The sequence below is a fragment of the Mustela nigripes genome, chromosome 2 (genome assembly GCF_022355385.1).
Source record: "Mustela nigripes isolate SB6536 chromosome 2, MUSNIG.SB6536, whole genome shotgun sequence".
Classification (NCBI taxonomy): domain Eukaryota; kingdom Metazoa; phylum Chordata; class Mammalia; order Carnivora; family Mustelidae; genus Mustela; species Mustela nigripes.
In genome coordinates, this window is record NC_081558.1 from 170186561 (window position 1) to 170211850 (window position 25290).

The 25290-nt window shown below is 37.4% G+C and overlaps 1 protein-coding gene across 5 annotated transcripts in view; it reads left to right on the plus strand.

Moving 5' to 3' along the window:
• The first annotated feature begins 511 nt into the window (after positions 1–511).
• The window catches only part of SENP7 (SUMO specific peptidase 7), a 155726-nt gene continuing 130947 nt past the window's right edge, over positions 512–25290 (plus strand). For 4 of the 5 annotated variants that reach the window (XM_059392060.1, XM_059392062.1, XM_059392063.1 and 1 more), the window contains exons 1-2: positions 512–1062; positions 19244–19296. In XM_059392060.1, the coding sequence (XP_059248043.1) occupies positions 1023–1062; positions 19244–19296 (93 nt within the window). In that variant the 5' untranslated portion in view covers positions 512–1022. The remainder of the gene's footprint in view (positions 1063–19243; positions 19297–25290) is intronic. The other variant, XM_059392061.1, reaches the window with a different exon arrangement.

Here is a 25290-nt window from a genome sequence, read left to right on the forward strand (position 1 = left end):
GGGCCCTTTGAAAGACCTGAAAAAAAAAAGTAAATCAGTCTAAATATACTAGACTGAGTTCATTGAGGACTGGGCTAGTTCCCTTAGTACTGTAATAAAAGCTGAACGAATTTCAGTTTAAACCCATCCACTTTTATCACCTCAGCATTTCATGTTTTAAAAAATTGGGGTCTAGTTTTTCTTTTTTTCTGGGCCTTTAAAAATGAATTTTGGGCGCCTGGGTGTTAGGCGTCTGCCTTCGGCTCAGGTCATAATCCCAGGGTGCTGGGATCGAGCTCCACATCGGGCTTCTTGCTCAGCAGGGAGCCTGCTTCTCACTGTCTCACTCCTCCAGCTTGTGTTCCCTCTCTATGTCTCTGTCTGTCAGATAAATTAAGAAAAAAAAAATGACGAATTTGAATTTAAAGAGATCGTTACTATGACATGTTTTCCTCAGCTGACCAAATACACTTCTACTCCACATGCTAAACCAATAGCTAGACCAACAGGGGACTTTACTGAGCTTGGGGACGCTCCTTGAGGACAAATATCTGAGAGATCGTGAGTAAAGAGATACTGCAAAAAGGATAACATTTTAATTTAATTAAAGGAATAACGTTTTATTCTAAATTTTCTGCACGACCTCGCGAGATCCACTAAATTACAGGAATTTCTAATCCCCTCTTTCAATTTTCGGTCTAGCCGGTCTTCAAAGTAAACAAAGCCTCTAACGATCTCGGGCTAAAACCACGCACGCAGCCTCACTTTCCCATAAGTGCAAAGATATTAAGAGAGACTGCTCAAAAAACGTACTCGCGGTGGCAAGCCGCAGAGAAAACAAGTCCCAGGAAGTGATTTCCGGGTGAGGTGGGAGGGGCGGCTGATTTCCGGTCTGAGGGCCGGCGACGTCTCTTGCGCAAGCGCTGTTCGTACTTTCCTGGCTTCCCCCCCCCCTTTCTTCTCCCCTCCCCCTCCCTCCCCCAGCCTGAGGGGTCTTGAGGTGACAGCGACTGCAACTGCGACTCCAGCAGGAGGAGGCGAAGATGGACAAGGGGAAGGCCGGGCGACGTCGATCTTCATCCGGTGAGAAAGGGTCAGAGGAGGGCTGAGCATATTCTCTTCTACCTCGGGCAAGTGGGAGGCACAGGCGGCGACGGGTGCTGCGGCCCAGATCCGTGGGGCTCGGGCTCCGGCTCGCGCAGGGAGGGGAGGGGAAGGCAGGAGCGGTGGGGCGCGCACAACAGAAGACTCCCGGGTTGCCCCCGCCCCTGCGAGTTGAAGGCCAAGTCCAAGCTGTCATCGAAGCCTTGGTCGCTTTCCACCCGGGGCCCCTTCCAGTTTTTCCTTCTTCCCGCGAACGCCGTGCTTGGGTCTCCTCGGCCCAGGGATCTTCCCGGGTAGCTTGCCGCTGTCCTGCCACGCCTTCCTTTAATTCCACCCAGGTACCAGTTTCACTTCCAGCGCCTGACCCCACTTTTTCTCTTTTCCTTCGATTCTCCACTTTGCCTCTTTCTCGCCGCCTAATCTCGGGGCAGGGAGAAGCGGCTGCAAAGAGGGAAAGGCGGGGCTTGCTAATTGATCCTTCATCCCTCAGATAATTGCTGCTACGGGGTTTCGTTCTTCTCAGCAGACCCTCTTAGTAACCTTTTTCTTTTCCAGCCTCTTGCTGCTTCTTTCAGAAGTGATTAAAAAGTCAAAGTCTCAGCATACTTTTATTTTTGAAATTGTTATACGGTTTAAACGACTCTCTTCGGCTTGGGGTACTACATCTTGGAAACACAAAACTGGAGTTAGAAGACATGGAGTGGAGCTCCTCCCAGTGACAAGTTTTTGTCAAAGATCTCATCCACTAAGAGTACCTCAATTCCTCGCGTTAAGTCCTGTAGACGAACCAGAGGAGGAGAGGGGGAGGTCTCTATCTTTAGTAAGCTTTAAGTCTAGTACACAAACACCCAATGAATCAATGATTTCGTTTTATTTTCTCCTTTCTTACGGTACCGTTTGCAGAGTCAGTCTTAACAATCCCAAATTTATTAGGGGTCCCTTGTGGGAGTGTATCTCAAGCATTTTTCTGCCTTATTTGCAAAGGAGAGGTAGACAGGATTTATGGGACATTGGAAAAAGCAATTAAAAATCTGAATCCCTTTTCATAAGCAAGCGTTGTTATCCTATGTGTGTGTGGCTGTGTGTGTTCTAGGGATATTCTTTGCCTTTGAAAGTATGTGTGTTACGTGTATATATAAATAGAGGCCTCCAGTAGATCAGTGTTTGTTTTAATATACATTTTTTTTGTCCTCTAAGACCTTAATGTAAAATTTACAGGTTGGGAAGATGCACGTTGTTTATCTGGTGTCTTTTGTGTGCTCTCTAATAGAACTTTATGGGCTGTATTCCTCAGTTTAAGTTGCACAGACTTTTTTCAAAAGACCTTTTTCATCTTGGTGTAATACATTTGGGGGGGGGTGGAACAGTGAGATATTAACCTGTTCCTTCAGCAGGTTCCTTCACATCTCCTTTCCCTTGTTACACTTAGAGTTATTTATTACAGTTAATTTGAAGCAAGTGGTTGTGGAAAGTAAAATTTTGAAAACGAAGCTGTTATTTCTTAAAAGACGTTAATATGTATGTTAGCTATCCCTCTGGAGACTTTTTCCCCCTGTTGACTTTCCTTTTGGAACTGTCCTTTCTCAAAAGTAATTGCTATTGTATTAAACCCATTCTCAAATCTAATATTACCTAGCTGTTCTTCTGTATTCATCTGGTTTTAAGAGATGAATATTAGTTTTTAAGAATGACTCTAAGTAGTGTATACTTAATTTTCACATAAATTATCAAGTAAAACTAATGATCAGTTGATTTGAAGGGATTCTGTGTTCTGTGTGACATTTATGGGCATATATTTGCCATTGCATTAGGAGTGTTTGCTAACTTGACCTCATGACTGGAAGTGACATTTATGGTCATCAGGATTTCATAACACCCAAAGAGGGGAATTTGATTAGTAAAACAGGAAGACTTCTAAGTTAGAAGCAGAAGGTGGATAGCAGTAGAAAGAAAAAACGTGTTAAGTTTCCTCTGTGAGACTGCACTAGGTTTCCCTAAATGTTCTTCTGAATAAGGAAGAACTGTGAAGGGTTGTATAGTGTTTTGCTCAGAACTCTTTTAGTTGCAAGTAGCAGAAACCCAGTTCCAGCCGGTTTAAGCTACACACAAAATAAGAATTTATGGACTCATGTAACTGATAACCATAAGAGTGGGATGGCTTCCAGCATCTGTGTCTGCTTTAGGCACTTGTTGTTAAGGTGTGGTCTAGAGGCCTCTGGGTTTCCTGAGACCCTACTGAGTCTGTGAGGTCAAAACTTTTACAATAATTCTAAGACGTTGTTTTCCTTTTCCTCTTATTCTCCTGCATATGTACAGTAGAGTTTTCCAGAGTCTGCATGACGTATATCATGACAAATTGAATGCAGAAGCAGATAGGGAAACCAGTTGTCTTTTTTTAAAAGGTTTTATTTATTTATTTGTCGAGGAGACACACAGAGAGAGAGAGAGAGAACACAAACAGGGAGAGTGGCAGGCAGGGGGGAAGCAGGCTCCCTGCTGAGCAAGGAGCCCAATGCTGGACTCCATCCCAACACCCTGGGATCCTGATGTGAGCTGAAGGTAGATGCTTAACTGACTGAGCCACCCAGGTGTCCCAAAACTGTTGTCTTTTATTAAGCCAAACATTAATTAAAGAGACTTGCTAGTAGGTAAAATAATGCCATTCTTCTCAGTATTTTTATTTTTTAATATATATTTTTAATTTTTTTAAAAAGATTTTATTTATTTATTTGAGAGAGAGAGAGACAGTGAGAGAGAGCATGAGTGAGGAGAAGGTCAGAGGGAGAAGCAGACTCCCCATGCAGCCGGGAGCCCGATGCGGGACTCGATCCCGGAACTCCGGGATCATGACCTGAGCCGAAGGCAGTCGTCCAACCAACTGAGCCACCCAGGCATCCCTATATTTTTAATTTTTAAGATTTTATTGATTTATGTCAGAGACTGAGAGAGAGGGAGAGTGAGAGAGCACAAGCAAAAGGGAGGGACAGAGGGAGAGGGAGAAGCAGGCTCCCTGCTGAGCAGGAAGCCTGTTGGGGGGCTGGATCCCAGGACCCTGAGATCATGACCTGAGCTGAAGGCAGACACTAAACCGACTGAGCCACCCAGGCACCCCATCTCCTCAGTATTTTTTAAAATATAGTTATTTTTCATAAAAAACCTTAGTCATGCTAGCATGCAATGAGTTTATTGTTTTTAAATGAATTGGTAAATTTTTTAAAATAACTTAAAAAAATTTTTTATAAACACATAATGTATTATTAGCCCCAGGTGTACAGGTCTGTGAATCGCCAGGTTTACACACTTCACAGCACTCAGCATAGCACATACCCTCCCCAATGTTTATAACCCAGTCACCCTCTCCCTACCCTTCTCCTCCTGGCAACCCTCAGTTTGTTTTGTGAGATTAAGAGTCTCTTATGGTTTGTCTCCCTCCCAATCCCATCTTATTTCATTTATTCTTTTCTTACCCCCCAAACCCCCCCACGTTGCATCTCCACTTCCTCCTATCAGGGAGATCATATGATAGTTGTCTTTCTCTGATTGACTTACTTCTCTAAGCATAATACCCTCTAGTTCCATCCACGTCATCGCAAATGGCAAGATTTCATTTCTTTTGATGGCTGCATAGTATTCCATCGTATATATATACCACCTCTTCTTTATCCATTTATCTGTTGATGGACATCTAGGTTCTTTCCATAGTTTGGCTATTTTGGACATCACTGCTATAAATATTGGGGTGCACGTGCCCCTTCGGATCACTGCATTTGTATCTTTAGGGTAAATACCCAGTAGTGCAATTGCTGGGTCCTAGGGTAGCTCTATTTTCAACTTTTTGAGGAACCTCCATGCTGTTTTCCAGAGTGGTTGCACAAGCTTGCATTCCCATGAATTGGTAAATATTTTTAAATTAAAGGAAAAATGTCATAAGTAAAAGAATTACAAAATCTCTGATTACCTTACTTTTCTGGAATGTGGCCATGGAATCAGGAATTAAGCACAAAACACCTCTGAACACTGAGAGGTGAAATTACAAAATCTATTGCTAAAGTTCACCCATGAGAAGCTTCTCATACTTTTTTTCAGAATATATTGAATCTGTATTTTAGAATTATTTGTAACCCCAATAAGTATGAATACCTTACTTCCAAGTTCACTGCATATCAAAATCAGTAAACTAAATGGGACACAGGTTAAAAAATCTGGCACCAGAGACTGGTCTACTAACAGCTGAATAAAATAATTAAATATGTGGGTCACTTAAGTGAGAATGGCCATTAGAAACTTTTAACAACAATAAAAGTATAGTAAAGTCATAGATAACAATTTTCAGATGAAATTTTGAATTAAACAGGATAGTTCAAGTGAATTTCAGGTTTTCAATTGATTGCTTCAGGCAACATCCTTGAAAATCTGTGTAGACTCTTTTAGTTTTTTGGTGAAATTTTACATTCTTTTTTATTTTTATTTTTATTTATTTATTTTTTAAAGGTTTATGTATTTATTTGACAGAGAGAGACATAGTGAGAGAGGGAACAGGAGCAGGAAGAGTGGGAGAGGAAGAAGCAGGCTCCCTGCTCTGTAGGAGACCAATATGGGGCTTGATCTCAGGACCCTGGGATCATGACCTGAGCTGAAGGCAGACACTTAACCATGGATCCACCCAGAGACCCCTCTTTTTTTTATTTTTAAATTATTTTTATTAACCTGTAATGTATTATTTGCTTCAAGGGTACAGGTTTGTGATTCACCAGTCTTACACAATTCATAGTGCTTACATACCCTCCCTAAGATCCATCACCCAGCCACCTATCCCACCACCCCTGCCTTCCACTCCATAACACTCAGTTTGTTTCCTGAGACTGAAAGTCTCTTATGGTTTGTCTCCTTCTCTGGTTTGGTCCCATTTCATTTTTTCCTCTCTTCTCCCATGATCCTCTGCCTTCTTTCTCAAATTCCACGTGTCAGCCGGATCATATGATAATTGTCTTTCTCTGACTGATTTATTTTGCTTAGCATAATACTCTTCTGTCTGTCCACATTGCAAATGGCAAGATTTCATTTTCTTGATGGCTGTGTAATATTCCTGTGTGTGTATGTGTGTGTGTGTGTGTGTGTGTACCACGTATTCTTTATCCATCAACTATCGGTGGACATCTGGTGTCTTTCCATAGTTTGCCAAATGTGGACATTGTTGCTATAAACAGGGGTGCAGGTGCCCATTCAGATCACTATATTTGTATCCTTGGAGTAAAAACCCAGTAGTGCAATTGTTGGGTCATGGGGTAGCTCTTTTTTCAACTTTTTGAGGAACCTCCATACTGTTTTCCAATGTGGCTGCACCAGGTTGCATTCCCCCCAATACTGTAGGAGGGTTCCCCTCTCTCCGCATTCTCGCCAAGGTCTGTTGTTTCCTGACTTGATAGTTTTAGCCATTCTGACTGGTGTGAGGTAGTATCTCATTGTGGTTTCTTTCTCCTTTCCTTTTTTTTTTTTTTAGGATTTTATTTATTTATTTGACAGAGAGAGAGTGAACACAGGCAGGGGAGTGGGAGAGGAAGAAACAGGCTCTCCCTTGGAGCAGGGAGCCTGATGTGGGGCTGGATCCCAGGATCCTGGGATCGTGACCTGAGCCCAAGGTAGATGCTTAACAACTGAGCCATCCAGGCACCCCCATTGTGGTTTTGATTGTATTTCCTTGTTGCGGAGTGATGTGGAGCACTTTTTCATGTGTCTGTTGGCCATCTGGATGTCTTCTTTGCAGAAATGTCTTTTCATGCCTTTTGCCCATTTCCTGGTTGTATTATTTGTTCTTTACATGTTGAATTTGCTAAGTTCTTTATAGATTTTGGATACTAGCCCTTTATCTGTCATTAGCAAATATCTTCTCCTATTCTGTCAGCTGTCTTTTGGTTTTGTTGACTGTTCCCTTTGCTGTGCAAAAGCTTTTGATCTTGATGAAGTCCCAGTAGTTCATTTTTGTCCTTGCTTCCCTTGCCTTTGGCAATGTTTCTAGGAAGAAGTTGCTACAGCTGAGGTTGCAGCCTGTGTTCTCAAGGATTTTGAAGGTTTCCTGTCTCACATTGAGATCTTTCATCCATTTTGAGTCTATCTTTGTGTGTGGTGTAAGGAAGTGGTCCCTTTTCATTCTTCTGCATGTGGCTGTCCAATTTTCCCAATACCATTTGTTGAAGAGACTGTCTTTTTTCCACTGGACATTCTTTCCTGCTTTGTTGAAGATTAGTTGACCATAGCTGTGAGGGTCCATTTCTGGGTTCTCTGTTCTGTTCCACTGATCTATGTGTCTGTTTTTGTGCCAGTACCATACTGTCTTGATAATGACAGCTTTGTAATAGAGCTTGAAGTCTGGAAATGTGATGCCACCAGTTTTGTTTTTCTTTTCAACATTCCTCTGGCAATTTGAGGTCTTTTTTGGTTCCATACAAATTTTAGGATTATTTTTTCCATTTCTGTGAAAAAAGTTGATGGTATTTTGATAGGGATTACGTTAAATGTGTAGATTGCTTTAGGTAGCATAGACATTTTCACAATATTTGTTCTCCCAATTCATGAGCATGGAACGTTTTTCCATTTCTTTGTGTCTTCCTCAATTTCTTCCATGAGTACTTTATAGTTTTCTGAGTATAGATTCTTTGCCTCTTTGGCTAGATTTATTCCTAGGTATCTTATGGTTCTGGGTGCAATTATAAATGGAATCGACTCCTTAATTTATCTTTCTTCTGTCTTACTGTTGGTGTATAGAAATGCACTGATTTCTGTGCATTGATTTTGTACCCTGCGACTTTACTGAATTCCTGTATGAATTTTAGAAGTTTTGGGGTGGAATCTTCTGGGTTTTCCACATAAAGTATCATATCATCTGCAAAGAGTGAGAGTTTGACTTCTTCTTTGCTGATTCGGATGCCTTTTATTTCTTGTTGTCTTTTTGCTGAGGTAGGACTTATAGTACTTTATTGAAAAGCTGTGGTCAGAGTGGACATCCCTGCCGTATTCCTGACCTTAGGGGAAAAGCTCTCAGTTTTTCCCCATTGAGAATGATATTTGCTGCGGGTTTTTCATAGTTGGCTTTTATGATATCGAGGTATGTACCCTCTATCCCTATACTTTGAAGAGTTAATTAAGAAAGCATGGTTAACTTTGTCAAATGCTCATCTATTGAGAGTATCATATAGTTCTTTTTCTTTCCTTTATTAATGTTGTGTATCATATTGATTGATTTGCAGATGTTGAACTAAGCTTGCAGTCCAGGAATAAATCCTACTTGATTATGGTGAATAATCCTTTTAATATACTGCTAGTATATTAAAAGGCTAGTATTGTGGTGAGGATTTTAGCATCTATGTTGATGAGGGGTATTTCTCTGTAATTCTCCTTTTTGATGGGGACTTTGTCTGGTTTTGGGATCAAGGTAATGCTGGCCTCATGAAATGAGTTTGGAAGTTTTCCTTCCATTCCTATTTTTTGGGAACAGTTTCAGAAGAATAGGTAATAATTCTTTAAATGTTTGGTAGAATTTCCCTGAGAAATTGTCTGGCTCTGGGGTCTTGTTTGTTGGGAGATTTTTTGATGACGCTTCAATCTCCTTATGGGTTATGGGCCTGTTAAAGTTTTCTGTTTCTTCCTGGTTCAGTTTTGGTGGCTTATGTGTCTATAGTAATGCATCCATTTCTGCCAGATTGTCTGATTTGTTGACATATAGTTGCTCATAATATGTTCTTATAATTGTAGTTCTTTGGTATTAGTTGTGATCTTTCCTCTTTCACTTGTGATTTTATTAATTTAGGACCTTTCTCTATTGTTTTTGATAAGTCTGGTCAGGAGTTTATCAATCTTATTAATTCCTTGAAGGAATCAGCTCTTAGTTTTGTTGAGCTGTTCTACTGTTCTTTTGGTTTCTATTTCATTGATTTCTGCTCTGATCTTTATTATTTCCCTTCTCATGCTGGGTTTAGGCTTTATATGCTATTCTTTCTCCATCTCTTTTAGGTGTAGGATTAAATTGTGTACTTGAGACCTTTTTTTGTTTCTTGAGAAAGGCGTGTACTGCTATATACTTTCCTCTTAGGACTGCCTTTGCTGCATCCCAATGATTTTGAACAGTTGTGTTTTCATTTTCGTATGTTTCCATGAATTTTTATAAATTCTTCTTTAATTTCGTATTTGACCCATTTATTCTTTAGTAAGATGGTCTAGCTTCCACGTTTTTGAACTTTCCAACTTTCATCTTGTGGTTGAGTCCTAGTTTCAAAGTATTGTGGTCTGAAAATATGCAGGAAATGATCCCAATCTTTTGGTACTGATTGAGACTGATTTTTGACCCAGGGTGTGATCTGTCTGGAGAATGTTCCATGTGTATTAGAGAAGAATGTGTATTCTATTGCTTTGGGATGGAATGTTCTGAATATATCTGTGAAATCCATCTGGTTCAGTGTGTCATTTAAAGCTCTTATTTCCTTATTGATCTTTTGGTTAGATGATCTGTCCCTTTCAAAAGTGAGGGGGGTGTTAAAGTCCACTACTGTTATTGTATGATTGTTGATGTGTTGTTTTGATTTTGTTGTTTATTGGGTTATATAATTGGCTGCTCCCATGTTAGGGGCATAGATATATAAAATTGTTAGATCTTCTTTTTGGATAGACCCTTTAAGTATGATATAGTGTCCTTCTCATCTCTTATTATAGTCTTTGGTTTAAATTCTAATTTGTCTGATATAAAGATTGCCTCATCAGTTTTCTTCTTTGTCCATTAGCATGGGAAATTGTTTTCTACCCCCTCACTTTAAATCTGGAGGTGTCTTTGGGTCTAAAAGGAGTTTCCTGCAGATAGCATATCGATGGATCTTGTTTTTTTATCCATTCTGATACCCTGTGTCTTTTGATTGGGGCATTTAGCCCATTCACATTCAGGTAACTATTGAAAAATATGAATTTAGTGCCATTGTATTGCCTGTAAGGTGACTGTTAATGTCTCTGTTTCTTTCTGATCTATGCTACTTTTAGGCTCTCTCTTTGTTTAGAGGACTCCTTTTAAGATTTCTTGTAGGGCTGGTTTGTTGATTGCAAACTCTTAGTTTTTGTTTGTTCTGGAAGTTTTTTTATCTCTCCTTCTATTTTTAATGACAGCTTAGCTGGATATAGTATTCTTGGGTGCATATTTTTCTCGTTTAGTGCCCTGAATATATCATGCCAGTCCTTTCTGGCCTGCCAGTTTTCTGTGGATAGGTCTGCTGCCAAGTTAATGTTTCTACTGTTATAGGGTACAGACCTCTTTTCTTGAGTTGCTTTCGGAATTTTCTCTTTGTCTCTGAGATTTTAAAATTTTACTATTAGATTTGGGTGTTGACCTGTTACTGATTTTGAGGGGGGTTCTGTGTGTCTCCTGGAATTTGATTCCTGTTTTCTTCCTGACATTAGGGAAGTTCTCTGCTATAATTTGCTCCAATATATCTTCTGCCCTTCTGTCTCATTGTTCTTCTTCTGGGATCCTGATTATTCTAATACTGTTTTGCTTTATGGTATCATTTCTCTCTTGACTTCTCCCATAGTGACCCAGTAATTATTTATCTCTCTTTGTCTGAGCTTCTTTATTCTCCATTATTTGGTCTTCTATATCACTGATGCTCTTTTCTGCCTTACTTATCTTAGCAGTTAGAGCCTACCTTTTTGGTTGCATTTCATTGATAGCTTTTTTGATTTCACCTTGGTTAGGTTTTATTTCTCCAGAGAAGGATTCTCTAGTATCTTCTGTGCTTTTTTTAAAGCCCAGCTAGTATCTTTATAATTGTCGTTCTGAACTCTAATTCTGATAGTTTACTAATGTCCATGTCAATTAGGTCACTGGCAGTTGGTACTGCCTCTTGCTTTTTTTTTTTTTTTTCCCTGAAGTGAGTTTTTTCATTTTGTCATTTTGTCCAAAGAAAAATAGATGAATGAGAGAACAAAATGCTAAAAGGGAAACAATGACCCCAGAAAAATATACACTAAACAAATCAGAAGACCCCAAAACTGGAGGGAAAGAAAAAAAAAAGGAATATAATCAGGCTGTTGGAAAGAACAGAGCCACACACTAGATTTTGGTTGAATTTTGGTGTGCTAGAAGAAACTACCTCTTAAAATTTTAAAGAAAGAAAAACTTAAAAATACCCCAAATCAGGGTAAATACAATGAAGGGATGGGATATGATTGTAAAAATGAAAATTAAAAAAGATTTAAAAAAATGAATCAATAAGATTAAGTTGGTTGAAAAAAGAAAGAAGGAAAATTGAAAAAATTGAAAAAAATTGAAAAAAATAAAAAGGAGAGAATGTAATCAGATGGGTGAATAGAACAAAGTCATATACTAGATTTAGGGTATAATTTGGCCTGTTAAAAGCAACTGCATCCCAAAATTTTAAAGAAAGAAAAACTTATATTTACACAAAAAATAAGGTTAAATACAATGAAGGGGTAGAATATGACTTTAAAAGTGAAAATTAAAAAATATTTTAAAATTGGAATTGATAAGCTCATTGAAAAAGAAGAAAAGCTCAAAGAAAAATGAAATAGAAAATAAAAAATAAAATTTAAAAATTAACTTTGAAAGACTAAAGAATCATGGGAAAAAAGCCATGAATTCTATGTACTGTAGTCCCTTAGTGCTAGAGTTTTGCAGTTCTCATTAATCAGTAAACTTGGTCTTGGCTTGATGTTCTTGCTGATTGTCTTGGAGAGGGGCCTGTTGCAGTGATTCTCCAATGTCTTTGGTCCAGGAGGAATTGCACCACCATGGCCAGGGACGAGGCTAAGTACTTTGCTTGGGTTTGCTCTCGATAGCTTTTATTCCCTGAAGGCTTTTCATGCAGCTTTAGAGGGCAAGAATGAAAATGGCAGCCTCCCAATCTCTAGTCCCCGAGGAGCTGAGAGGTTGCACTCCAATCCTTAGTGCACCCTAGAGAAAAGCAGTTAATCACTCCTGCTTCTTTGGTCTCCGACCACACTCTGTGCTCACCTGGATTGTGACAGAGCATTTCTATTTCTGGCACATGACCCCATTTGGAGTCTTCAGACCCAGCAGATTTCTGTGCTGTGCTTCATGCCACTCCTCCCAGGGGAAGAAGCAGAGTCTTCCTGGATCTGCCTCTTGTTGGGCTGAACTGTGCTGCAGATCACGGATTATGGCAACCCTGAGCTGGGAACTCACTCCTTGGCTCACTATGGTCAGCTTCCCCACTTCAATACGTGGGAGCTCTGCCACACTCAGGCACCCTCAGTCTTTCTTTGACCCCGAGGGTCCTGAAACCACACTGTCCCAGGAAGGATTCTACCCCTGCTTAGCCACTGGAGCAACCTCCCTCCCCAGAGCAGACTTCTAAAAGTTCTGATTTTTGTGCTGCAGCTCTATCGCTTGGCTGGTAGCTGGCTGATGGAGGCTTTCTCCCACCCTGCAGTCTATCTTTCAGTGTATTGCCTCAGATTCACTTCTCTGCATGTCCCACCTTCCAGAAAGTCGTTGCTTTTCTGTTCATAGAGTTGCTGCTATTCTTTTCTTTGATCTCCTGTTGAGTTCATAGGTGTACAGAATGGTTTGATAACTATCTAGCTGAATACCTGGGACCATATGAAATTTAGGTCTTCTACTCCTTTGCCATCTTGCTAGCACAGGCGCTCTCATTTAAGTTAAGGATACATATTTTTTTTTGAGTACTTCAGTAGCAGGCAATGTACTGCGAATTTTACAAACTTTAGTTCTTTCAGAAGCCGCATAAGGCGGTTATTATTTCTGATTTACAGAGGAGAAAACTGGATTTTAGGGAGGGTAAATGGCCATTATCAATAGCAAGTAAGAAACAGCTAAGATTCAAAATCTGGTCTTTCTAATTACAAAATATGTAATTTTATCTTCTTTTACTGCCACAGGACATTAGGTAGTCTTACTTGGGAAAAATAAGTTTCTCTGGACAAATATGATTGAGAACTATAGTTATAAGAAAATTTTATTTATTGCAGGAGTTTTAGAGCTTTTTGCTGTTGTACATTGTGCCTCTTCAGGAGAGTAACTGAGCAGGCACTGTTGTTCAAACGTGCTTGATTTTGAAACTCTTCCCTCTGTCCAGTGTCATCTTGAGGATCTGAGTGTCACATGCTGATACAGCTTTTTTCAGTAGGCTCAGGCGATGTCTACATATTTTGCATTGTAAGTGTAATGAGCCATGATTGAAGTTCAATATCAGAATTTGTAATTAATCATGATTAAAAACTACATTATTTGTGTAGATGTTATCTGAAGCCATGGGAATGAATAGATTTACACACAGATGATATAGATTGAGAAAAGTCTTCAAAGTAGGGAGGAATAGACATTGGTAGGCAGATAGGCAAATCAGGAAAGAGAGGTTTGGGAAGCAAGGCAGGAGCGTGAAAAGCAATGTAGATTAGAGGTAAAATAGTGTGAGGGTCCCGACTTTGGCAGTTAGGGGGTCACTTTGACCACTGGTTGTAGTAGGGAAAAAAGCCAGATCTTAAGAGGCTGAATGAAACAAGGAAAATAGGATGTAAAAAAAATTTCTGAAACAAGTTGGAGTAGGAAATAAGGTAGAAAGGAATTTTTTTTCATTAGACTCTAGAGACTTAAATCAAGTTGGCAGGGAGTGGGAAAGGTGTGAGTAGAGAGAGAAAGATAGTAAGTAGGAGGTAACTGATGGGGTGAGGTTTCAGAAGAAACGGGGAGATTGGAATAGAAAGATAGCTTTTTTTAAAAAAAAATTCTTTAAAAGTTGTACTTGTATTTCATAAGAGGAAAAATAAAAATGTAGATCGTGTGTGTGTATAGTGAGATTATGCATTATATATACATGTGTGTATATATAATATATATTAAATTATATTATAATATACATATTATATATATATGTGTGTGTGTGTGTGTATATATATATATATATATATATATATATATATATATATTACATCCACACATAGTGATTTCTTTGTCCCTCACACCTTGTTTTGTGATTATAGTCCATAGATTTGCTATGCTGGACACATGAGAGAAATCTTCTACATTCTTTAATTTTTGAAAAATTTCTCCAACAAGAAAGGAAACAACAAATGTTGGAGAGGATGTGGAGAAAGGGGAAACCTCTTATACTGTTGGTGGGAATGCAAGTTGGTGTAGCCACTTTGAAAAACAGTATACAGTATGGAGATTCCTTTCAGAGCGGGAGACAAACCATGAGAGACTGTGGACTCTGAGAAACAAACTGAGGGTTTTGGAGGGTGGGGGTGGGGGATTGGGTGAGCCTGGTGGTGGGTATTAAGGAGGGCACATATTGCATGGAGCACTGGGTGTGGTGCATGAACAATGAATTTTGGAACACTGAAATAAAATAAAATTTAATTTAATTAAAAAGAAAAAAAAAGAAAGATAGCTTCTTGAGATGTGCAGAAAGGGAAGATGGATAAAAATACATAGAATTTTGAGAAGTTAAGGCCATTAGAGTCATGCTTCTATGCAAAGTAAGGAAAAATAATCTTTTGGAAAAAGGACTGTCAAGTGGTATTGGTAGCTCAAAATGGACTAGGTGGTCAATTAGGCATGAATAAAGAAATTGTTAAGTAATTTTGAAAGTCACTGAAACAAGTGTAAGTTTGGTAGTACTACTACTACTAATAAATGTAAGTTTTGTAGTACTACTACTACTGCTAGTAGTAGTAGTAGTTGCAGTTACTATTATGTGACTTTCTTCAGCAGTGCTATGGAATCTAGCAGCAAGAATTTGGAAAAAAAAATGAATTTAGTTTTAATTAAGGTTAAAGGGTAGGACAAGACATGGGGCAAAAGATGGGTTCACTGTGAGTGAGGAAATGAAAGGTCAAAGAACTATGGGTTGTAGAATGAAGTTCACTTCTGAGTACTTGAGAAGTATAACGATATTCCTTAAATCCATTCACAAATGTATGTTGCTGAAATGAGGATATGTAGAAGTTTGTGGAGTAAATTAAAGTGTCTCTTGTTTTGAGGGAGTTGATTTATGGAAGTTTTAGAGCTTCACAATGATGGTAAATTTTAGAGATAGAGAAGAAAACTATGAATTAAATATCAGAATTCTGGGAATGTTGGAGAGGATATTGGTCAGTACATGGGAATCACAAATATAGCTAAGGTAATATAATCAACTTAGGGGAATTTTAAAGGAGAATTATTGGAATAAAGATAAAATATTAATTGGAAGTGGTGGTGGGAGGAGGAATAAATTGTTAATCCATACTTCTGATTTTATAAGTGTGAGAAGAATCTTGAGAGAACTTTAAAAAAATTAGTATAGTCAGTAAAAATCTAGGATTCAGGTAAACTAAGGTGGAGGAAATGCTCCAGGAAAAGATTCAGAATTTAAGAATGTTATACTGATTCTGGAAAGGAATTTAGTGGGCAAAATTTAGATGGAGAAGAATGTGGATGACGGGTAGAACTGAATACATAAAACATGAGAGACCAGCAAGACAATAGGCTGTGGGGACTGACATCTAGGGTGGTGAATGTGATTCCCAGGTCTCATGATAGAAGACAGAGAATTCGAAAGTAGATAAGAGAGACATGGTAACTCAGGGAATGGGTTATGGGTAGGATTTGTAGCTTCAAAGATCCAGATTGGAGCTTTGTTATTATGTTGTTGTCTTAAAACTGCCTTTGAGGTGGGTAACTCTAATAGGAGTCTAATAATTTGGAAGGCTAATATGGGCCGCTTTATCCTACTTTGTATTTCCTAATAATGATAACTCACCTCTTGCGTGCACCTGGAATGTACTGTTCTTTCATCCATTTCTGCCTATCTAAAATTTGCTCATTATCTAAATCTTCAAAGCTCAGTTCAGTTATGTCTTTCCAAGAACTATATCCTAATTAGCTCAAACTTAAAACAAATCATATCTATTTCTGAACTTACATGGGTCTTAGCACCTCTTACATGATATTTATACTAGTTTCTATCATATATTTTAGCTTCCTAAATTGTTTTAACTTCTGCTGTTACTCTGTTAACTCTGACACAGGGACTGTCTTATTAATCTTATATCCCCAAAGCATCCAACATGCCTGGAGTGTACTGGTTAAGAAAGCTACCTCTGGGGGTGCCTGGGTGGCTCAGTCAGCTAAGCGTCTGCCTTGGGCTCAGGTCATGATCCCACACTCTTGGAATGAAGCCCCGCATCAGTCTCCCTGCTCAGCGGAGAGCCTGCTTCTCCCTTTCCCACTCCTCCTGCTTGTGTTCCCTTTCTCGCTGTGTGTCTCTCTGTCAAATAAATAAATAAAATCTTAAAAAAAAAAGATAGCTACCTCTAGTATTAGACCAGTAATGAATCAACATGATGACTTTGGGAAAGTTACTTGGATTCTTCAGACATAAATTTTTCATCTGTAAAATGGTGATAATACTGTTATTGATCTAAGAAGGCTTTCATAAAGACTATTTGCATACTTAGCCTAGTGGCGGCAATGGTAACCATCATTATCTTAACTAAATGCTTGTGGAGTAAATGAGTGAGTGAGTGCTTCCAAAATCTACTTAGGAAAAAGTCACATTTTTCAATTGTTTGACTCATTTATTTAGAAAGAGAATAATTAGATTTTCCTGTGTGCTAATACCAACACACTGAGGTCTCTCTTTTTTTTTTTTTTTTTAAAGATTTTATTTATTTATTTGACAGAGAGAAATTACAAGTACACTGAGAGGCAGGCAGAGAGAGAGAGAAGGAAGCAGGCTCCCTGCTGAGCAGAGAGCCCGATGCGGGACTCGATCCCAGGACCCTGAGATCATGACCTGAGCCGAAGGCAGCGGCTTAACCCACTGAGCCACCCAGGCGCCCCACACACTGAGGTCTCTTAAAGAGTAATATTTCAATATAAACTGTTAAAGTAATCATTACCATTTATTTTGTACTACTATATGTCAGACATATGCTAAATGATATAGGCTAGCTCACTTTAATCTTTATTGAAAAGTTGGATGTTCTCCTTTGTTTTAGAGTCTCAAAAGTCATAAGTAAGCCAGGATAGAAATTTAGGTTGTCAAACTTTAAAATTGTTAACTTTTGAGTACCATACTATACCAGATAATCCCAAGAGGCATATCATATGTTTCTTTAAATGCCCCCAAACCAATGTAGTATAAGATGGTATAGCTCAATTATAAAAACCCTTAAAATTGTGGGAAGTCACAAGAATATTAATTTTAAAGGACATAAGGAAACATGCTGTAAAACAGGATAGATGCATTTTTTTTTGATAGATGCATTTTTAACTCATGAGTCAGTTTGGGAGTATTAATCTATAAATTACAATTATATGCAATATTAATATTATATTAATTATTGTATATACAACATATAATATTATAACAATTAATAAAATATATAATTATATACTATTATATTATCTTGCTGCTATGTATTATGAGCTTAGAGAAATTATTGCAGCTGTATAGATTTTTGAATAAGGTATAGTCCATTTGTTGTAACTGTAGTTTTTAAAGCTTTTTTTGTTTTGTCTTTAAGTTGAAGTAGTACAGCGTAGTACACATATCTTTAGTATAGTTTGGTGACTTTTTGTACTTGTATAAAAATACTGTGTAACAGTCACCTAAATCAAGACATAGAACATTTCCAGCATCTCAGAAGGCTTATTTGTATCCTGTTCTAGTCAGTATTCTTTCTCTCCTCACGTACTCTCATTTCAAGGCTTTTGCCCATCTTGAAGATTTGTTGCCTTGCCTTTGCTTTGTAGTTCTTTATAATTTTTGTTTGGGTCCTTTGACAGATGTATGTATTATATAGTATTATTAACTGTCACCATACTGTATGTGGATAAATGTATTATAAATAATAATCTTCCAGTCTGTGGCTTGCCTTCTTACTCTCTTAATGATGAGGTTTGATGAGTTTTAATGAAGTTAAGTTTATTAATCTTTTCCTTTATGGCTAATGCTAATTGTGTCTTGTTTGAGAAATTTTTGCCTACCCTAAGATCATGAAGTTATTCCCCCCTTTTTGTTTTAGAAGCTTTATTTCTTTTATCTTTGGCATTTAAATCTATGATCCCTTTAAAATGAACTTTTGTTTATAGTGTGAGGTAGAGGTCAAGTTTTTTTTTTTTTTTTTTTAAAGATTTTATTTATTTATCAGAGAGAGAGAGGGGGAGAGAGAGAGCACAGGCAGACAGAATGGCAGGCAGAGGCAGAGGGAGAAGCAGGCTCCCTCCTGAGCAAGAAGCCCGATGTGGGACTCGATTCCAGGACGCTGGGATCATGACCTGAGCGGAAGGCAGCTGCTTAACCAATTGAGCCACCCAGGCGTCCCTAGAGGTCAAGTTTTATTTATTTTCCCTTTTGGTTATCAGATTGCTTCAGCATTACTTACTGTAAAGATCATCTCTTTCTTACCTAATTGTAGTGATATCTTTTTTTAAGTAAGTGACCAGATATGGATGGATTTGTACTGTTAATTTTTATTATGGAATCTGTGATATATTCCAGTAAATTATAAGTTCCTAAAAAGCTTAGACTGTGTTTAATTTGCTTATTACACTATCCCTACTGCCAAACATGCCAGGCACATAATAGACATTCAGTAAATATTTGCTGATTGAATGAAAGAATCATAAAAGAAAAATCCACAGGAAGTTTCAAAAATGTTGCTGAGGAGACAGTTAAACTCTTCCTAGTTGCCGAGATGCCTAGGTATGTAGTAGAACTGGAAGTCTTTTTGTAGAATATTCTAAACATACCTCTTACCTTTTGTTTAACCCTTCCTACCTGCAACCTCCCCTATTACAAATGTTTATCTGATCATATGGTTCAACCAGCATTTATTAAACACCTATTGGACTTTTGCTAGGGAATATCTTATTTAGTTCTTAGAGCATTTTCTTCTTTTTTCTATTGTCATCATACATATATTATTTAATGAAGGCATTTTGTGAGAATTTGCTATTCTTCTGATTATTTTTTGACCTTTATGTTTAGTCTGTTAGGTTCTGTAAAATGTATAAATGTAAATTCTAACTCTAACAAGTTACTTTAAAACAAAGGATGGCTATGAAAGGATTTGTTTTATCACATTGTTTATTTCATTTAGATGTTAAATGATAATTTTTACCATGTCTTTGTAGAAATTGTCACAGAAGGAAAAAGGAAAAAGTCTTCATCTTCTGAGTTACATAAGGTATGCATTAGTTTTGCTTTTAATCTATACCTTATCTTTAGAGTTACCAATAGTGAAAGTATTTTATTTGTCTTTTTAATAAAAACTTAAAGAAAATGTTATAAAACCTTAACTAATTAGTGTTTTGCAGGGAATGGTATATCCTAATTAATTTAAAGGTTAACAAAGAAAAACACTTTCTGGGATCTGCCTTGTTTAAATCATTGTAAGATGTGTCAGTATAATTTCTAGGCCTTGTTTTAGGTTTTGTATAAAACATAAATGTATAAAGCATTTCTGTATTTCTTTGATAACTGGACATATTAGCATACCTCACATTCATTCATTTTTTTACTGTAGATAGAAGAAAGTGTTCAAGTCATGTGCTGAAAATTACTAATTGAAATACCTATTAAAATTTCTTCTTTTCTTTCTCCCTTTCCTTCTCTTCCCCTTCCCCTCCCTCCCTCCCTCCTTTCTTTCTTTCTTTCTCTCTCTCTTTCTCCCCCTTCCTTCCTTCCTTCCCTGTATGCGAATAGTAACAAAAGAAGCAAAGTGAATTTTCTACTTATGTTGGAAGTGTTTCAAAAATTTAGTTTCTTTTTAGAAAGATTATCTTTTTTCCCTAGAATTTTGTGATTTAAACACCGTAGTTCCCTGATATACCTCATAATTCATTAGACACTTTTTTCTGAAGCATTCCAGATTATGCATGGAGGACTTTTAATTTGGCACAGAGAACTTTAATTTGGCATATTTCATGGATTAAAGTGAAGAAATCATAATGAGGGCTGTGGGAGGGAATCAAGAGCATACAGACAAGACTAAACAGAGCATGTCTTTAGGTACTCTTCTACCTTGGCTTATTTCACATTTCTGGGTATGATTTCTTTCAAAATTCTGGATTTGGCTTAAGTGCTATAAGTGAGGGGGAGTAAAAATAAATTCCTACATTGCTGTCATACCCAGTTTTAAATACCTCTGTTGACTACCTCTTCTTTTGTGTTTAATACCTCTAATGAAGTGAAATGCTCTGTTTTCAGTTGCTGCTTCATGCAGTTGAAAGTCCACCATTAGATATTCATAATATATTTCTCTTTCTTGTTTTTCGATGTACGACAGTATTTTTTTTAACTTTTTCTTTTCCTTCTTTCTTTCTTTCTTTCTTTTCTTTTTTTTTTTCAAATATTTTATTTATTTATTTGACAGGCAGAGATCACAAGTAGGCAGAGAGGCAGGCAGAGTGAGAGGAGAAAGCAGGCTCCCCGCTGAGCAGGAAGCCTGACCTGGGGCTTTATCCCAGGACGCTGGGATCATGACCTGAGCCGAAGGCAGTGGCCTTAATCCACTGAGCCACCCAGGCACCCCTAACTTTTTATTTTCAAATAACTTTAGATTTATAGAAAATTTACAGAAATAGTATAGCATTCACATCTACCCTTCACTCAGTTTCCCCTAGTGTTAATATCTATATAACCACAGTATAATGACCAAAATTTAAGAAATTAACTTTGGTACAGTACTTTAAGCTACAGACATTATTTGGATTTCTTCAGGTTTTTTTTTTTTTTAAACTAATACTGTTTTTCGATTCCAGGATCGCACATTGCATTAGGCATCATATCTCCTTGATTTCCTTAATTCTATGACAGTTCTTCAGTCTTTGTTCTTTAATGATCATGACATTTTTAGAGTACTATGATTTTGTCAGTATTTTGTTGAATATTCTTTGGTTTGTCTACGCTAAACATTTTGTTTCAATCAGAAAAGAAATATTCTTTGGGTTTGTCTCTGGTCTCCCTTTTTTCTTTTTCTTTTTCTTTTCTTTTTTTAAGAAAGATTTTTATCTATTTATTTGACAGAGGGAGAGAGATCACAAGTAGGCAGAGCAGCAGAGAGGGAGAGGGGGGAAGCAGGCTCCCCGCTGAGCAGAGAGCCCAATGTGGGCTCAATCCCAGGACCCTGAGATCATGACCTGGGCTGAAGGCAGAGGCTTAACCCATTGAGCCACCCAGGCACTCCTTTATCCTTCTTAAAAAGTGATTTCTATACCCAATGTGGGGCTTGAACTCACAACCCCAAGATCAAGAGTCTAATGCTCTTCCAACTGAGCCAGCCAGGTTTCTTTGGATTAGATTAAAGTTATGGATTTTTAGAAAGAATATCACATGATATGCCCTTCTTACTGTATCCTGTCAGGAGTACACAGTATATAATAATGATAGGTCTTATTACTGGTGATGTCATTCTTGACTACCTGCTTAAGATGCTACTATCTGGTCATTCTGTTGTAAAGTTACTATTTACTTTGTAATAAATAGATATCTTGGGAGAGATACTTTGAATCTGTGCAAATATACTGTTTCTTAAACTTTCACCCACTATTTTACCATGTAGCAGTGGATCTGCCCTGCAAAAGTTGTGTATATGATATTGTTAGTGATTTTCTATTTCCCTTATTCCCTCTGCATTTATTAATTGAAGTTCACCTGTAACGGAGATCTGCCCCTCTTTTCTTCTTATTTATTTATTCAATTACCTATTTTTATTAATATGGACTCAAGGGTATTTATTCTATGGATTATAATTTATTATAGCATTATTGGCTTTTCTGATTGAAACAAAATGTTTAGCGTAGGTATTGGAAGATCTTTCAGTTTGGATCCTGTGCCCTTTTAACGTGCTCCCCCCTGCCCTTTTATTTTTTTTTGCACTATTTTCTGGTACTCCATGATACGTTTCAGGGAGCCCTGGTTCTTTCATTGAAGAATAGTATTTAGAAATCCAGGTCTGGGTACTAGGTGTACTCATTGCTTGTGAGGTGTCATTGTTTCTAGGCTCTCACTAGAGAAGACTAGAAAAATTTTTGTATACTAATCCATACAGATACACATATCTCTGTATTTCTGTATTTATCTTACATCTATGAAAAACCATGAGTTTAGTACTGATAATTTTTTTAAAAGATTTTATTTATTTATTTGTCAGAGAGAGAGAGAGAGAGAGAGCAAGAGCGTACACGCATAAGCAGGCAGAGTGGCAGGCACAGTGGCTCGCAGAGGCAGAGAGAGAAGCAGGCTCCCTGTGGAGCAAGGAGCCCCTTGCGGGAGTTGATCCCGAGCCAAAGGCAGTGGCCCAACTGACTGAGCCACCTAGGCATCCCCTGATAATTTTTTTTTTAAGATTTTATTTGTTTGTTTGACAGAGAGAGAATGAACATAGGTAGGCAGAGCAGCAGACAGAGAGGGAGATGGAGAAGCAGGCTCCTGGCTGAGCATGGAGCCTAATGTGGGACTCAATCCCAGAACCCTGGGATAAAAATGATGAGCTGAAGGTACACACCTAACCAACTGAACTACCCAGGTGCCCCAGTATCGAGACTTTGGATTCTAATCCAGCACCACAGAGTTTATTCTAGCCTTTTCCCCTTTTTTATTTTAACTTTTTTTCTGTCTTATTATCTATCATATATTTACTTATTTGTTCAACTATAATCTGCACATGAAGTTATACTACTGCATTTAAAAATGTAGAATTTCTGGGGCGCCTGAGTGGCTCAGTGGGTTGAGCCTCTGCCTTTGGCTCAGGTCATGATCTCAAGGTCCTGGGATCAAGCCCCACAACTGGCTCTCTGCTCATCAGGGGGCCTGCTTCCTCCTCTCTCTGCCTGCCTCTCTGCCTACTTGTGATCTATCTCCCTCTGTTAAGTAAATAAATAAAATCTTAAAAAATGTGGAATTTCTTAAAAATTAGCATACTAAATTTTTATTAGTGATTTATATTATTGTTTTTTCTATCAAAGTAGTTATGGATATAAATTACTGAAAGGATTAGAGCTTTGATGGGTATAGGGCCAAGACCCCAATACATTTTGTGTTTAAAGTATTTCAAAAATATTTCTAAAGCAAAAGCAGTTTGTTGTAGAGAAATTAGGAAATTGAGTTAAGGGAAAAGGAGACCACTCAGATGGAACCAAAATTAATGCTTGGATGTATATCTTTCTAGTTTTTCTCTCTGTATATCCATCTGTAATAAACACATATTTATTTATTTTTTTTTAAGATTTTATTTATTAGAGAGAGAGAGACACACACAGCAGAGAGGGAACACAAGCAGGGGGAGTGGGAGAGGGAGAAGCAGTCTTCCCACTGAGCAGGGAGCCTGATGTGGGACTCGATCCCAGGACTCTGGGATCATGACCTGGGCCGAAGACAGATGCTTTTCCACTGAGCCACCCAGGTGCCCCATCTGTAATAAACACATATTTAAATATTAAAAAATAGAAAATCACAGAGTACTGTTTTATAATTTGCTTTTTCTACTTAACTACATATTGTGAACATCATTTTCTGAAATCTAATTTAAAGCATTTCTGGGTAGATACTTACTGAATATTTAACATGTATTTGACACTATACTAGGCATAAGTATCAGGGAAACCATGGCAAACATTTTTAATGACTACATTGTATTCAGTTATATGGGTATATCACAGTTAATTTGACTAATATCCTATCATTGTTTTGAGTTTTTTTGTTTGTTTGCTTGTTTTGAGTAAACTCTATGTCCAATATGGGACTAAACTCATGACCCTGAGATCAGGAGTCACATACCCTAGTGACTGAGCCAGCCAGGTGCCACTTGAGTTGCTTTTAATTAAAAAACAAAAAAATCAAAAAACGGAACAGCGCTGTAGTCATTATCCTTGTAGCTAAATCTCTGGAACATAATTATCTACTAAATTATTTCTGGCCTTTTGATAGCTGAATTCACATTAATTGAAGACTGATCTCTTGATAAATGTGAAGTAAGAGTGTGAATACTTTGTGGAGATCCACAGTTTTTGGATTTATACATGGGAAGTTGCTACTCTATTCTGAATATTGAAAATTAAGACTTTTATTCTTTGGTAAGTCCTGGTTATACCTTTTGGCAGACTCCCAATTTTCCTTAAGTAATAGCTTCGTACTGATGTAGTATTTGAACAAGTAATAGATTAAACTTTTGAAGTTCTCTGTTAAAAACATGGCAGAGGTCATTTCAGTCTAAACAAATTAAAGAGCATATGTTTATAATAAATAGCTTGTCAGTGGATTCCAGTATATTTTTTCCCCCCTGGATTATCTGCTTTTGATAGCATTCTCTTTTGAAGGATATACTATAATGAATTATGTATAAAGTGAACCTAAAAGTAGCTGTGTGACTTGATCTGCTGAAGGGCTTGTTTAGTATTACATTTGAACATTAATAAATAAAACAAATGTTCTTGAGCTTTTTTTGGGAAGTTATTAGAGTTCTGATAATGTATTTAAATATAACTTGAAGGGGGATTTAGAACCCATTTTTGCCTTAAAAAATTCAGTTTGACTTTTTAAAGTATTAGAAGACTATTGAAAATACTTGAGAGTATTAGGACTCCATTTGGATTTTTATAAATGGAATTATAGGCTTTGCAGAATCATGAATAGCTTAGAATCTTTGTTGATTGTACACAGCTGAGACCATGATTAAAATTTGTCTAAGAATAGATGAGATTGTTGCAAAAAGGCTTCCATTATTTTTTTTAATTAATCATTAAGAAAAAAGTGAGTGTAGAAAATATTGACAGTAGTTAGTTGTACGTGAAATCTGCTTCTCCTGTATTCATATACAGTATTAGAGTGAGAGATTTGAATCTGTAATTTATTAATCAGGAAGCTATAGGTGAGGTTTTTCTGGAGCTTTAAGTATTAATATTTTTCCCTTGCCTTTAATAATTGCATTGTATTCTTATTAAAAAAAATTTGGAAACTAAGAGAACATGAAAATAAAAATCACCTCTTAACTCACTAGAGATAATTACTGTTAAATATTTTTGTATATAACCTTTCATATTTTATTTCTACTCATGGGTATTTTATTTTGTCTTATGAAAGAAAGATCATTCTCTATATGTTTTTCTTTTATACTTATATTCAAAATAATTTCTTTTTTTCTAAATTTTAATTTATATATATATATTTTTAGTGATCTCTA